Source organism: Oryzias latipes, chromosome 15 (assembly GCF_002234675.1).
Source record: "Oryzias latipes chromosome 15, ASM223467v1".
Lineage (NCBI taxonomy): Eukaryota > Metazoa > Chordata > Actinopteri > Beloniformes > Adrianichthyidae > Oryzias > Oryzias latipes.
The window spans coordinates 17694702-17710965 of record NC_019873.2 but is presented as its reverse complement, the minus strand read 5'-3'; the positions used below and the strand labels follow the sequence as shown (position 1 = coordinate 17710965).

Sequence of the window (16264 nt, the reverse complement as noted above, 5' to 3'; positions counted from 1 at the left end):
GAACTTTGTGCCTCCTGCCTCTGCATTCTGGGTCCTACCGGCTGTCGAGCCACCCCACCACCGTGACAATTCTTTTCTTCAAAGCTTTTGGATACATTTTTCTCAAAAGAGTCAAAATATTTAAGATTTTAGATCCACATGACCTCACAAAGTGCTCCCAAAATGCCAAAAAGGCAATTTAGTTTTTAAATAAATGTTGCCTCATGACACTCAGCTGAAAGTTTAGGATTGTTTTTTTTTTGTTTTTTTTAGATACCAATTATTAAATGTACCAAACTTTAGCTGTGTATATGAGTTCAGGAATATGGTACACAGCCTAAAGAAATGTGATAATTCACTTTCCCAATAGCTCAAGCAAATTGAGCATCTGTAGGAAGTGCCAAGCAAAGGCAAATCCTTTATGCCACCTCCAAACCAAATGGGTCCAAAGGGTCTGTTGCCAACTTCTCAGGCACAATGGGAAACCCCAGAGATCATATCGACATGAAGGGATTTAGACGGCTCTGGCCTTTGCAGATAATGTGTAGCTAAAGAAACAGTCAGTATAGAGCCAAATACTTACAGTAAATACATTACATAACTTATAATTAATGTTCCTTTTGTAGTAGATAAATAAAGTTTTTTTTTTAATGGGCAGTCAATGGTGGTCAAGCAAGCTTTAAATAATGAAGAATGTAGTTTTACCTCCAGAGACTGCAGGTATCCTTCTTGAGGGTCACAAAGCAGGGAAGAGATGCGATGATTGTTCCTCATACAGCGAACATTAGTGTCCCTCCACATTGGGAAAATCTGGCGAATGATTGTCATCCGGCCCAGAGACCCGTGAACCAGCTCCACAATGTCGGAGTCGCTCACCTCCTAAAGAAAAAAAAGAATAGGAAAAAGCCCCTTAGTTAATAGAAGTCAAACACAATAAGTCATTTGATCAGATCGAGATCGTAGCACTGAGAGAAATAATAAAAGCAATCAGGAACATGAGTGGACACTTGGAAAAGGAAATAACCTTGGAGGCGGTCGCTTGTTTATTTGAGCAGGTATACTCCCAGGGGACACTTGTGTGCTCCATGAGGGTGTCACCCTTTGTTTGTCACATTGGAATCTTGAGTAAAATAATTTCTTGCAGGAAAGTGGCACTGAAAACATTACCAAGATAAGATCTGAGATGAGAGGTAAAAGTGGGTCTAAAATCTGTGGTTCCTGTGCAACAGTTGGTTTCCATTTGAAGCAGAGGAGAGGGTTTTGTAAACAGACATTTGGAGCAGTGATTCCACGGACTAAAGTTTCAAACAGGTTTGCAGATATTCTGAAAGCCCTTTATTGATGTCCAAATTATTTGGTTGTAATGCAGCCGTGTTTCAGTTTAGTTGAATTGTTAAGGCCACCAAGCTTTGAGTGACAGGGAACAGTATTACAGCAGCGCTAATCCCACTGCAATAGGTCGCCAAGAGCTGCTCTTTGTGCTTCGGTGATGTGAAAGCAAAGCTCGCTAGAATCCATTTGGACACAGATTGAAACATAATAGGCAAAAGACTTTGTTTTAGCTCTCTGTTGCAATAAGGAACCCTTGTGACCTATTTCCCATTAACTCTAGTTGACAAAGGTATCAAATGGATTAGGGTAGATGTAGTGAGAGCATAGCCACAGGCCTTCACAAAGCTGTCTTTACTCCTTTTGTCATTTATAAAAGCTGTGAAGACTTCATTTACCTCCCTTGTTGCGTTTTGCGACAATCAAAAGCAGCATTCATTTGGTTATTTTCCTGCTAGCTGATTAAAAATTGGATCACTGCTGAAACGGTGACTGCTGAGCATGTTATATCTGTAATTTTACACTTGTGGTGGTTGCTGTGTTGAAAGGGTGATTAAAAATACAAAGACATTTTATTTTCCTGTAACTACAACATCATTTCCATCCATATTAAACGTTAAGTATATAATTTTGCTTTATTCACGCTATTCATGATAAACTATTTACAAGCCTCATGTCTTTCTGATGAGACTTAGAATCAGTGATCATTTTATGAATATAGGTGACAATGAACAGACTGGTCATCTCTGTTTTGTTTTTTACAAGGAATTCTTGTATTGTAGAGTGGATCAGTTGGATCAGTATTCATGAGACGGAGTGGTGTCTGCTCCTCTCCAGAGCAAAACAGCAGTCAATTCTGATGCAGACAGCGACTCTCATGAGAACCTCTGGGTCCATACGCAAACCAACCATAGAGCTGAGAGGTTGCTGTCAGGTCAAATCTAAAGCAGCTCTAGGTTCACATAAAACAACTCACCCGTCACCATACAGGCTTTTTGATCTTGTATTGACCTGCCCTTTTTTCTGTCTTGTCTATTTTTGATTAACCAATAATCTTTCCACACAAAGACCATGTTTGATCTCTGTATTCCTGTCTGGTCACAGAACAAATGTGTTACACATTATATATATATAAATATATTTATATACAGTATATATGTATGTTTATTAATAAGGAGCAAGTGAGTCAACAAGTGCAAACTGTGTGAACAAAAGACACCTCAGGTGATTTCTGCTCATCAATTTCTTTTTTTGCTCAGACTCTTCAGAGTCAGTCAGGCGGAAAGTATGAATAGTCATGAGCTGCCGCAACACATTCATCAGACACATTTTTCCCCCCTTTTTGTTTTGCATGGTTCATAGAGCTGAACCCCAACGTCCTAGTTAATGACTTACAACATCACCCAGCGCAAGCGTTGTGCCTTCAACACAGGTGACAGCTGTGTCATGAAACCAGTGTTGTCTGGGTTCCAGATCCGTGTGCCTGAAGACATGTGCCTTTACTCATCTCTACAAGGTAAAAAGTGAAGCCCATTCAGCGACACTTTCAACATCAGAGCCATAAAATACTTTTACACTGCACACATTCATAACTATAAACGGAACTTCTAAATATTTCAAATGTCACCCTATATGTCTCTTCTCTGCCAGAATATGTATCCACATGCCATTGTAGCAGTTTATGAGTCAAACCACTGGAGTATTTAGAGCAGACTGCACACAAAGTGCTTTTAAAATTCACAATTATCAGGTAATTACTTCAGTCAGCTTACTCAAAATCCTGCGAACATGAATACATCATAGCCACACTCCAGTGACAGCTGATGATCAACATCTATTAATTAAATTAAGTTTAGCTGATAGACTAAATTATCCTCTTTTTGCAGTTCACTCCATGTTGTTAATCTTTCACTGGAAATAGATATTTTTTTTTACTGGTAATCACATTAGTCATTTGTTTGGACGTTGAGGTTTTGGAACTGCAGGTTGCTGAGCCTAGATTTTTAATATAGGACAAACTATAGCTGTGACTCTATTTTGACCTTAGTCAACAGAACAGAGCATATGTAGACACGATTGGTAGCAAAAAAAAACAAAAAAACTACAATAGCCACTGATATAATGTAAACAGTTACTGTGAATTGTTTTTGTGAAAATCAACAAATAAAAATCAAGCGTTGCTGTAAAATTGTTGTGCAGTAGATTAGTTTTTATTGAAGCTAATGGAACAAGCTTGTACAACACCCTAATATGCTGTTGCACAACATTTAGAGACAATGACTACAAACTTACCAAATCTAAATGCTAATAGGACTTCTTGCACCAGTCAGTGTGTATTTTGACCCACTCCAGGTGAGCAAATCCTTTAAAATGTCCCAGTTATGAAGGGTTTTAGCTCCATCCATAAATTTATGCTAGGCTTTGGATCAGAGCTTCTAAAAATCCTCTTCAAATAGTTCATTGTTTTGCTCTTAGTCATTCCTGGGTGTTTTTAGTTGTTTGTTTCAGGTCATTCTCCAGCTGTTAAAGCAATGACCTGCAACCAAGATAAAGCTTTCTGACATTAGGCTCCGGAATGCCTCAGTAGTCTTTAGATTTCATGGACTGCACAAATTCAAGAGGAGCAGACGCAGTACAGCCGCTCTAGAACCTGATCAAACCTTTTCTATGTTTCACAGGAAGGACAGTGTTTTTTTAAATGATATTCTTGTGTCCTTGAACACATAGCTGATGTTCTCTGCAAAAATCTTCTCTTTTTTCCAGACATTTTTGAGATTAATTCACATTGTGGCAACTTTCAGCCTGGCTGTTTTCTAACTGGATTTACTTTTTAACAGTGGTGTGCTTGGTTGTCTCCACAGCAGAGGATAATGTGACCTTTAAAAAGACAGACAGGTTTGAAGACACCTGCAATGGCTTTCGTGTCCCCCAATGTGAAAACATTTTCCACTCTTTCAAGAGGTCAATTTCTCTTTTTAGGTATTTTTCATTGTCAGCGTGTTTTGTAAATACTACACTTAAAAAATGCTTTACTGCCTTTTTAGAAGGTCCAAAGTGCCGTACAGTCTCACTCCTTTTCACCCATTCATATGCACATTCACTCACTGCTGTGAGTGGCACCAACCTATAACTACCTGGAGCAACGTGGGGTAATGCTCACACTTTGACACATGGGCAGGCAGAGTGGCTACTGAACCTGCAATCTACCGATCAGAGGTCTGCGCCACAGTCGTCCATTGAGCTTTTGAACAACAATATAAGAGACATTTTTCTTGGTTGAATATGCAACAGTGGAGCACCAGTGGTTTTATTTGCGTCTATTGTCTGTTCTGTATTCTTTGAGTGCACTGAAAGAAGAGGGTGTTGGGTCAATTACACTCATATCCAATTATCTGGAGATTTAAATCATTGACCCTTTTCTTGAAATAACACTGGAATTAATAAACAGTTTATGAAATCGACAGCATATTTTTCCACAAGTTGCATTTTTCTGTGCAACTTGTTAAAACAAGCAATGTTTGTATGAATCAAATATTCTCTAAAGTATAGGAAAAACACTGGATTTGCTTTATTTGAGGTGTAAAATAAAGAGCAGAGATGACTCATCTTCTCCTTTTTGATAATGACAACAAATGTAGGTCTTATAAAACACAGGCACAGCTGCTCTTTCATATGGTTTGAATGATAATACAGCCAGCATCCTACAAGTTTCAGCTAAAAGGAGGTAGACATTTTGAAAATTATTTTTTTCCATCCTCCAGAATGCTGCCTCAGTTCTTAATGATCAGTTTGGAGTATGAGTTTACAAAAGGCCAGGATGCGGTGGCTTATTATCAATCTAATAAACTTTGACTTGTTAATGGCTCAGATTGCATATATGATTGGATGTGATGGTATATTGTGATGCAATGTGCCCGGAGCAAAAGGGTTTTTCATGAAAATTTGACTGGGAGTTGGATGATTGACAAAGGCATCATAAATTTACATTCAGCATTCAACTCATATGAAACTGCTGTAAAATGTCCCCCAAACAAATAACCACTGCAGTGGTTATACAGTATATTTTGGGATATAAAAGCATTCTTTATTTTTCAGGAAAATTGCAAAATAGTACAATAAGAAAAATAAGCTTAACTAAGCTTCATAATAAGAATTATAAGTTAAAAAGGTGTTATAAATACAATTAATTAACATATTTAAGGGCAATAAGTCAATTTTCCAGCAGAATTTTATTCTTTTTCATTCTTTTCCATTGTTTAGTTTTCAAGTTATGATCAACAATGTTCAATGTTTTATAGCATATTTAAAAAGTGTCATCTTAACAAGCAAGAGGTGGTAAAGAATAGGTTTGTCATGTGTTCAGACTAGCAGAAAAGTAAAAAGGTGGTTTGGAATAACAAAGGTTTGACTCTGAGATGCATATCATTTCCCTGGATGTTAACAGAAAAGCAAGAAAAAGCAAAAAAGTGGAGTCTCTATTTGTTACTTTATTTTATTTTTATTTTTTTTCACAAAAACAGCACAGCAACATTTCTAGAAGAGCTGTGTTTAATCACAATAATCGTCTTGAGTCACAAAAAATGTAGCTCCAAAAGGCACAAAAATTTTAGATTTTAGATGAAAACCTTTTGAAAAAATACATACTTGTTTTATCATTAAAATGAATGCATAACTTAAGTAAAAAAGAGAAAACAGGATTATTTAACACAAGCAACATAGAAGTCAGCAAATTTAATTTCAAACTACTTTTAATTTTCTTCTGGATACCAAGCCTTCTATGTCTTTTAAAACAGTATTTACAATGACAAGTCATTAAGTTATCACTGCTGCCTGTGGTACTGCTTTTTAACAACATAAATACCTATAATGAATCCCCATTCTTCCATATGTTGGGCACTTACTGAAATTACAGCCTAGAATTTAATGCTTTGGCTTTTTATGGTAAATTTTGTCTTGCAGAAAGACGGAAGCTGAAAAAGTACCACTTCAAATAAATATACTTTGCTGTCATCTGGCAGAATACTGTCATTTTACACCAAAGTGCATGTGATTGCTTGATCTGCTTTTCCATAACCATAGCTTTTAACGTTTTTTTGGGTTTTTGTGAGTAGAAATCCAAATATTTGGTATGAAATTGTAAAACTCTCAGTTTGACCTGGAGTATGACCATTTAAAAAAAAACTGTGCGTGATATTTTAGTGATTTCCTCATAGAAGGGATCGTTCGTGAGAGCAGAGAAGCAGTTTCCTCTTAGAGGTTTGTCACACAGAGACAGAATAAGAAATACACATACCTCTGCTTGTGAACACAGCTTTTAATGGTGCTGTAATTTTTGGAGCTTGTTATTATTCAGAGTTTTACCTGAACAGCACAAGCGGCTGGATTAATTTCCAGGTTTAGACAGGGTGTTTGATGCTTAGGAAGCCTTGACTGCATGATTGCTAATTTCTTCTTAATAAATGTTGTAATTTGTCCTTCTTCAATTATATTTGCACATGTTAGCTCGATGTAGTAAACATGCTTTAAACCCAGTGTTGTGACTTTTGAAATTGCAATTAGTAATTTAAAAAAGAATAAATAGTTAAACACTACTTTATTTTTTCTTACCACAGTACTTCAGTGAATTGCAAAACCTGGTGTGCCAGAGATTGCCACCAGAAATGTCGTTTCCATCGCAGTTGTTTGATGGGCAGTTACCCAAGACGTGAGTGATATCATGACTGCCCTCATTGAAAGTGTCAAAGCAGGCACTGCCTCCCAATCCATCAAACATTCTTGAGTGTCACTGTCCTGCCTTTAAAGAGGGGAGGAAAAAGAAAAAAAAAAACTACAACTAATCCTCCCAGGATGTGCTATCCATCTGAGTGGAGTAGATGGTGTCAGATACAGATCTGTGTGCAAGTGTCTGGATCACCCTGGTTTAGAGAGGGGTTTAGCAAGACACATGCGTGTCTATTGTTCCTGCACCAGGGCTGCTTGCATCAACTTCTGTGACACCTATTTAGGCAATCGCTTGAAAAATGTGCCGCGTACCTTCTGATTACAACGATCATTTTTATGATTGGATTCATTCTCTGAGGCCTCAAAGAACTTCATGCTAATTTAAATCATTCAAACAGAAAGTAAGACTTGTTTTTAACAATCATGGCAAACACATTAAACACACAAACAACGAAAATTCAAAAACTCCTTCAATGAAAAACTAAGTTAAACACTTCTTTGACTATAATTAACTGCATATATAATACTGTTCCTTAATGCTCCCATACCTCACTTACTGGTATGAAGTATGGTTCTGTAATGAAGTACTATAATGTTGGATAATGCACATAACTACTTATAAGCAAATACAATGCAGAAAATATTTTCAGTAGAAGAAAAATCCCGTTATCTAAAAGGAAGAGAAACATTTAAATTACCAATGGTACAAACCAACTGTTGTGGATTTTTTTGTCTGTGTGTGCAACAAGAATTTGGAATAGTCTGGGGTTGGAACAAAAACAATGTAAAAGTATTCTAAAGTTTAAAAATGGCTATAAGCATATGGTATAGGCACAATACAACAATATGTGATAGATACTAGCATAGAAAAAGATAATTATGTGGACATTAACAACATCAACCAAGGACTGTAGTGGTAGACATGCATAGGCAAACATTTAACCCTTGTGCTATCCTATGGGGTCAAGATGACCATTGACGTGTTCTTCCTACCATGACAAAGATGGATAAAGGTGGAAAGATGTAATCCATGGACACCAGCGAAGATCACAGATCATTGAAGAAAAAAGATTCAGAGCACTGTCTAGTGGGTCTAGATGACCCAACTCCCAATGATAAAGTGCCTAGGATAGCACAAGGGCTAAAGATATACATGTGCTATTGTTGCTGTCATTATTGATGATGATGAACACAATTAGGATTGGTAAATTCTAAATGACATTTTTTAGGTTTCAGTGACATTTTCACAGTAAAATTATAATTTTTCCTCAGGGGCTAAGCTTCTGGCTGCTCATGTTAGTTATTGTTCTGCATTGTATTACTGTTTTTGTTATTGTCGTTGTCAATTGTATCATTACTGTTAAATTTGTATCATATTGATTATATTGTAATAATTAGCATGTTTGATCAAAATAGAATAAAAAAATACAGTTTTAGTGCTTGTACAAAAGTTATGTATTTATTGATTGATTAATTGATTTAATGCAACACAAATTGAACTAACAATAAATATGTCTACACTTTATTATACAGCACACACAAGGAAGAGTTTAGATTTTTTTTGTTTGTTTTTGAAATATAAAAAAAAAGAAATAACTAAATACTTGGTTACAATAAAAATTAGGTATGACTTGGCCGTCAGGACTTCCTGTGAATCACTTGTGAGACATGTTTAATATCTTCAGCTACTGAGGTTTAACTAAGCAAAAATAAAAACAACATAAAAAAAACATTGAAAAATAAACAAAATTGCAGATTTTAATGTGCCGAGCTGGAATACTTCTTAAATGTCAACTCAAGTCCAACTATAATAACTAATAAACTTCAATTTCATTTACTTTCGGTTTTTTCCCCTTGAAACTGTGTTTGAGCCCACTCCCACATGACCATTTTAACACTCCTTGCCATGCGCTCTGATGTGGATCTACACTGATGACTGCATCCATCGTGTCACATGTTGGCACATTTGCATAACCACCTGCCATGACATGAATGAAATGTGAGTCCTCACTTTCACAGCAAGAGGTTTTTTAGGCCAAAGGGAACTAAGAGATTTGATGGATGTGATAAAGTAGAAGTGAGCCTCATGATCACCTGGTTAAAATGTATGTCACAACTCTGTCATAACCAGCTGAAGAGTGCCAAACTGACGCGTGGGATTGATGGCGCGTTAAGGAGGAAGATGTAATAGGGATTTATTTCCATGAACTGTGTGATAAAAGAAAAAAAAACAGCTGGACTGCATCTGGGCCTTTGCGAAGCTGTCATTCTTGCTGTAAGCTGGCTTTATACAGCCTTTAAGTCCAATTAAAAACTAAAGAAGCCGTGTTTAAAAATTAATCAGGAGTTTTTTTTATTAGGGCTTTTAAATTAATTTGCCACAAAGTGAGCTCTATCTTTCTGCCAGAGACCATGCATTGCAAAAGGGCATCTTAGTTAAAAACTGATAGAAACAAATTAACAGCACAGCTTCTGTCAAAGTTTGATCCCTTTGTGAGATAAGCAGCTACCAAAAAGAGGAAAGCAATACTAAAATTAGAAGAGAAAAAAATACTGTGAATTGTTAGAGGCTAAAGTAAGAGACAAAATGAAAAAAATCGATTATAAAAATTTTTTGTTAGTCCTCACAGCAGAGCTTCTTTCAGTGTAATTTTTCTTTTTCTTTTTTTAGCTTTGTGACCACTTCATCTAGCTCATAAATTGAAAGCAAGCAAAAGCAGTGAGAACAGAAACACATGCCAGAATTAGTAAAGGAGGCAGAAATAGAAAAGAAAATAGAATTTAGATGCATTCAGTATGGAAAACTGAGTATTATTCGGACTAAAAGGTGTTTGACAAAATAAGGAAACTACATGCAAAAAATAATCATTCCATTTTGTTTCTTTTTTAAACAAATAAGAATGTCTTTTCTTTTTGGCCAAAACAAAGAAAAATTTCTCACACATTTTTTTTTAAGTTATTTTAAGCCTCTTTAAAAATATTATAAAATAGGATTTATCACAAGATTTTTCTTTCTTTTACACTTCATTATTTTTTGCATTTAAAGATGCAAATGGATTTAAAGTGTCTAGGGATAACTAAGTAATAAGCCACACCAGGTAAATAACTAAATAATAGTAAAAAAGTACTAAAAAAAAGAAAGAAAAAAACTCACCAGCTCATAATTTTCTAAATTAGGATAGAAGCAAAGCTTTACCATCTTTACTGACTTCTCTAGCAATTGACTGAGGAACATAAATGAGTCTTGTTTAAATTAAAGCCTGTTTTTAAATTAGTTTCAAACTGCAATCAGATTATTAGCTTAATGATTTCACAAATGACTAAGTTGCTAAGGCAACAGTTACTTACAGTGTTATTCAGCAACTGTTCCTAAAAATGTGTGGACTATAAATGGCCAAAATATTAAGCTGCTAAAATAAAGTTTTTCTGTTTTTAAAAAGAAAAGAAAAGTTGAAAATAAATAACACTGGCAGAGAATAAATCTTACCTTAAAATATTACTTCATGTTATCTGGATGTGTTTACAGCCTTGACAAAAGTGGGAATGGAGAAGAAGCAGCCAAACATTCAAATAACTAAATATCTAACTTAATTCACCACTGATAAAAAGTTTTGCAACTGCTCCTATTAAACACAGTCTCCTCTTTATATGTATCCCATGTTAAAAGGATGATGAACTTTTTATGAGGTCAAGTATAATATTATGTATATATATATATATATATATATACACATTTTCCCCAAATTAATTTCAACCAATGCACAAAGAACTTATAATTTGTTAACATCTCTAACATGATAGATTCCAATTTCCAACAAATATGGCTCTTCCAAGAAAATGTTGAATATTTTTCTCCTCAGCCTGCTTATGATTCTATCTTGATCATTTTGTTCAGAGCGAGCCGGGCCAAGAACGTCAATGCATTTGTCATGCCCTATGGATTAGTAATCAATAGGTTTCGTGTTGTCGATAAAGATGACAAGTTCCTCCAGGTAAGCAGTCATGCCTGAAAATCAGAAGCTACGTTGCACTGGTTTTAATCCTGGATTATCAGTTTGATTAAAGATTAAAAAACACACAAATGGATGTGTGTATTTGTAAAGAAATAGATGCCATTGCATTGCAGCATTTAAAGTGACTCATGTGGAAATCGTTTTTATCTTAGTTTTTTCATACACCATTTTTTGGAGATGAATTAGTTCCAAGGGTTTGACGCAACTAAGCCTTTTGGCTCAGTTACGCTCTTGCAAGTTGACAAAGTTTCCATTTTACCTTAAGTAAAAGTTGAACGGTTTAGTCTCACCTCGTTGGCATAGACCCAGTGACTGTCCTTTGACGCCAGGTTGGTTTCCACCGCCTGCAGCAATGATAAAATAAGAAAGACAAAGAAGGTTAGTTTATTCAAGTATGCTAATTTACTTAAATGTTGTTGTAGTTCATGTCAGAGGTCAGGTCAAATGTCAGGGGTTTTTAGTCTTAATTGAATTTAGAAAGTCCAGGTTTAATATGTTAAGATGACAGAAAACCACAGATTGGGCCAAAAATCTTTCTCAACAGATGCTTTTATCTGATTTTATTTATTTTTCTGATCTAAAATGTAAAAATTTCGGCAAAACAAGTTTTAGCATTCTAATTTGAGGAGGGGATTTTTGTGAAATCATAAAGCTTTTTGCACAACTATCAATGTACAAACAGTAAAAAGATGTCAAGCAAAGCTGTATTTGAACACACAAAGACACATTTGTGAGCATTTAAGCTTTGTTCCCACTTTGAATCATCTGAATACAAAGATGAACCTCTACATGCATTAATCTTTCCTTTTATGCTGCTGCTCTGCTGCCAACGCGTTACATTTCCTATCTGAAGTCTAAACCCACTTACACAGTTATGCGGCCCAAGAATCAGCTTTCTTCTTTTTTTTTTCTCTCCTGGATAAATCCTGCTGGGAAAATAGTTTTTCCTCTAATCCCCAACCCTAACCTTGATACAAAGGCACTTATGACAGAGAGCAAACTGTAATCTGGTTTCTTAGGGGTATGTAAGCGAACCGAATGGGCTAAAATTTATCAGCACAAGGGAAGCAATCCCGCTTACAATTACAAAAATGCTTATCTAGGCTGCATAGACTGTAGTTTCCGCCTTTTTTGTTAAATATCTAACTCCGTCTTTAGTATTTAAACATTGTCAGGGAGAATCTTTCAGTTTAAACATGTCAGCTCAAATATTATGACTTACTTAAATGCATGAGCTAACAGTGTCACCCAAAAAAATCAATATATACTGGAAAAAAAGTAAAAAAAAAACAAAATTTTCCTTTAATTTTTCTTGTCTTTTCTTATAATCCATTAAGAACCAAACAAAAGTACCAAGCAAAAAAATAAATGAATAAAAATTTAATATTTCTGATGCTTTTTTGAGCTATAGTTCCTAAATAAAAAGTGAAAAATTAATATCTATTTTATGAGGTCACACAAACAGAATGCATTTAACAGAGTGGAGCGAAGGATGTCTGTGCAAAAATATCCTAATGCACCAATCGAGTGCATTGGTTCAGCTGCAACAGCAGTTCAGCAGTAACACATGCCGGTCCTTTCCTAATGCCATATAAAACAAACAGTGTTAATGCACCGGAAATCTTGTTTTATGTGTTAGTATATCGTTTCACTTTATCATTATGTCTTTCTGACCCGAAACACAATTTGACAACAGCAGCTATTGCCTGCTTTGAAGATATAACTCTGTCACTGAATCGAGTTGGCAGTTCTTGCACGGAATCCATTCTTTCAAATGAAATCTGTCAGATGGCATGAATGGTAAGTCAAGTAATGAAGTGTGGGGTAGTTAATGTGTACAGTACAAGCAGGAATGTGGTGTTTTGCTGAAGCCTGAGGCGAAACACGAGACAATATGAGATGTTCAGCTTCATTTCACAACACAACTGAACACTAAAAACTTTAGACACTTTGGAAATGAACCTTTATTAGGCAAAAGGATGTTTGCAAGCTGACATTTAACCACTTACACTGAAGTAGCAAACATTGAAATTAGCTGTCATATTTTAAGACCTCAATCACTGATGAATATTAGCCAAGAAATTAAAGAGGAGAAAAGCTGTGGTGATTAGTTACTACTGCTAGTTAATAAACTTCTTTGTTTTAATTTGAACTAAAACAGCCATAGAAATAAGCATTATTTGATATAAAGAGGATGATTTCTTAATCTGAAAACAAATTTCCTGTTTTTACACTTAGATATTGAATTGTTTTCCCTCAAAACCCCTGTGAAAATTTTTATTCATATGACTTTCATTTACAAATCTGTTTTGTTTTGCCTGAAAACTATGTTTTGGTTCAAAGATTGGCTTGATAAATTCTGCACTCTTCAGTTTGGCTCTTTCTTTGTGATCCTGGGCCTCTACGACGCTGCTCTTGAATTTCACATTTTTGTCTTATTAACCTTCAAAATATGCAATATATAATTTTGTACTGAAGAGAGTAAACAGCTCACACGAGTTTTCAACAGAGAAAATTGCTTGCATGAAATGAACCCACAAATCCAGAGCACTTAAAAACATGTAAAAGCAGAATGTCAAAAAAAAGAAACATTTAAAAATCCTTTGGAATTGCATTAATAAAAAATTTCAAAGGAAAAGTCCTTTTTCCCATGATTTAAAGTGTATTCCTCTTTCAAATTTATGATGGAAAGCGGAACTAGTGTAACCTGCTAATGATGGAGTCAATTAATAATAATCTGTAAACCAGTCAGACGGAAGAGTGTATGATAGGAAGCGAGCTGTGTAATCACTCACTATCAAAAGGATGCCAAGTTTAAAACAGTGAACACAAACAACCCGTAAAACTTACAGCATGATTGATGGAGCTGTTTAAAAAAAAGTGCTTTAGGGAACTTTTTGACATCAACTTTACACAAATTTATATGATGGAACATTTGGAAGTAGTTAAGAAAATTCAAATGTTCTCAAATCTTAAAAATGAATCAATAATATAACTGTCAGTGCTTTGGGATAAAAGTGTGAATTTAGGGATTGATCATTTTAATTGGACATCTGTCTGTGATCATCTCATTGTAAATCTGTGGGTGTAAGGCTTAAATAGATAGATCAAAATAAATCAAAAACTGTGAAGAAAAAAGAAATTTCAAAGCAGTCACACATTACAGATGACACTCAAAGGCAGCCGTGATCTAAATCTTTCATGAGCGACCTCTGAAATCTGTCTGCTACATGCAAGTGCTCAAAAAAGGTGAATTAACACTAGGTTAACTTTAGTTTTATGTTTTTTTCCTAACTAATTAAAGGGTTAAAAACCTCATTTGCATTTATGAGTGCAAAGAAAACAAGCAAAAAACACTGAAATTCCAGGAGTGAGAGTGAAACTAGAAGAAAGAGGACAACTTGACAAAGAGTAAAGGATTTAAGGGCAGAAATAGGACTTTGAAGGGAACTGTGAAAAAGCTCCATCTGAGGAAGTGGTTTATTGGAGACAAAATAAAACTTTTAAAAAATTGATGAATAACTTAAACTTTAGTTTTGCTTGTTTTTTGTCTTTAAATACCAAAATCTTCTAATTATGTTTCTGTTTGTAGTGCTTTGATTGTTTTCTGCAATCAAATTAATTCTTTAATGTAAAATTCATGTGGATTTATTCCTCCTGAAATTATACATATCATGTCAAAATATAAAAATAAAAAAATCACAAAAGATTATTGATGAGATGTGGATAGCTTGCTTATTTTTTGCTTTTTTTCATGCATTTCCGATTTATTTGTTGTTTTTGTAACTACTGTGTGCAATGTAGTAAAAGAAGCACAACCGTTGCTTGGAGTGACATTAAAAAAAAAAAAAAAAACTCTTTTTTTTTCTTTTTTGTAGTTAATAGATGCCAAAACATGGTGACAGTGGATCTGTGATCAGAACAGGCGAGTACCTCAAGCGTGTTCTTATACAGTCGCAACGCTATAAAAGCAGCCAGTGTGTGACAACTTCAATTTCAAATCGTGACTGACGAATAGGGACCGAGAGAAAATGCAGTCAAAAGGATGCGAAATTATGTAGGGAGGGATTTTGGAAAGGCAAAGAAGACTGGACTGACATCCTGAATGTTTAAAGATGAGAGCACTCAGTGCGATCACATTCAATTATATATTTTGGAGAGTTCACCTCCAAACTGGCTTTGAAGGTTGCATTATGCTGCAAAACTTCACTTCAAAATACATATTTTGTATTTAAAACTAAAAATGTTCAATAATTATTTAAGACTTAACATTAAAAAGGCAAAAAGCTTTCAATAACTATTTAATTTATTGTAATTTATGGTTCTGCAAGATACCCAGACGGATATTTGTTGAAACTATTTCTGACTTGAAAACAGTATTTATATGATTTCTCTAAGATATATGATTATAACGGTTGCATTTTCTAACTAGAAGGAGTCCCGAATGAGCTATTTCTAAGTCAGAAAAGCCTTGAAAAAAAAGCCAGTTTTTGACATAATAGTTTTGTCTTTTTCATTTCACTTTACTTTTCCTATGTTGCTATTTAAATTGAAAAACACAACCACTATGTTCACAGAGCAGCAATCTGTGTGAACCGAATAAACTGTATTTATTTCAAGTTGAAATCTTTTTCACCATGACATCACCTAGTCAACAAAAGTGAGGCCCAAAAGCAAGAAGTTGAAGAAGAAAAAGGAAAAAAGAAAACACATATTGAATACTACTTTGCAGCTACCATAGGATTTAAGGGGATAAGTTGAAGCTGGGTGCTTTTAATCTTCAGGGCATGATAAATTGATTATCAGGTTGGGGCAGACCTCGATAAAAGCTGACTTTTTCTGGCTTTCCTGCCTGTAGCACTCAGGTTCGCATCCCGACATAAAGGCAAGATGCAAATACCTAAGCAAAGGTCTTGAAGACTGTTCAAAATACCTGTTTTTAATAGTTTTTTTTTTAGAGGATAAAAGTTGAGAGTGAGAGATTATTTACGAGAATGAAGCATTCAAGACAGTTGCCAGTCCTTCCAAAGGTAAAATTGTTTCAGATTTCATGGCACTAAAAGTTATGGCACTAAAATTGACATGCTTTTGAGGTATAGCTGAAGTTCAAGAAAAGTTTACATTTCTATATCAGTGCAAATGTCAGTCATTCACACTGATACGACAGAGATGGCAGAGATGGCTTTTCAAGAGATGGCTTTTCACGTTTAAAGGTGCAACAA

At 35.0% G+C, this 16264-nt stretch overlaps 1 protein-coding gene across 1 annotated transcript in view; it reads right to left on the bottom strand.

The window, feature by feature from the left end:
• The window catches only part of LOC101162392 (glutamate receptor ionotropic, delta-1), a 268951-nt gene that overhangs the window by 41353 nt on the left and 211334 nt on the right, over nucleotides 1–16264 (bottom strand). The window contains exons 5-6 of the mRNA XM_023963756.1: nucleotides 11333–11386; nucleotides 685–858 (exon numbers count right to left, since the gene is read on the bottom strand). Coding sequence (XP_023819524.1) covers nucleotides 685–858; nucleotides 11333–11386 — 228 coding nt within the window. The remainder of the gene's footprint in view (nucleotides 1–684; nucleotides 859–11332; nucleotides 11387–16264) is intronic.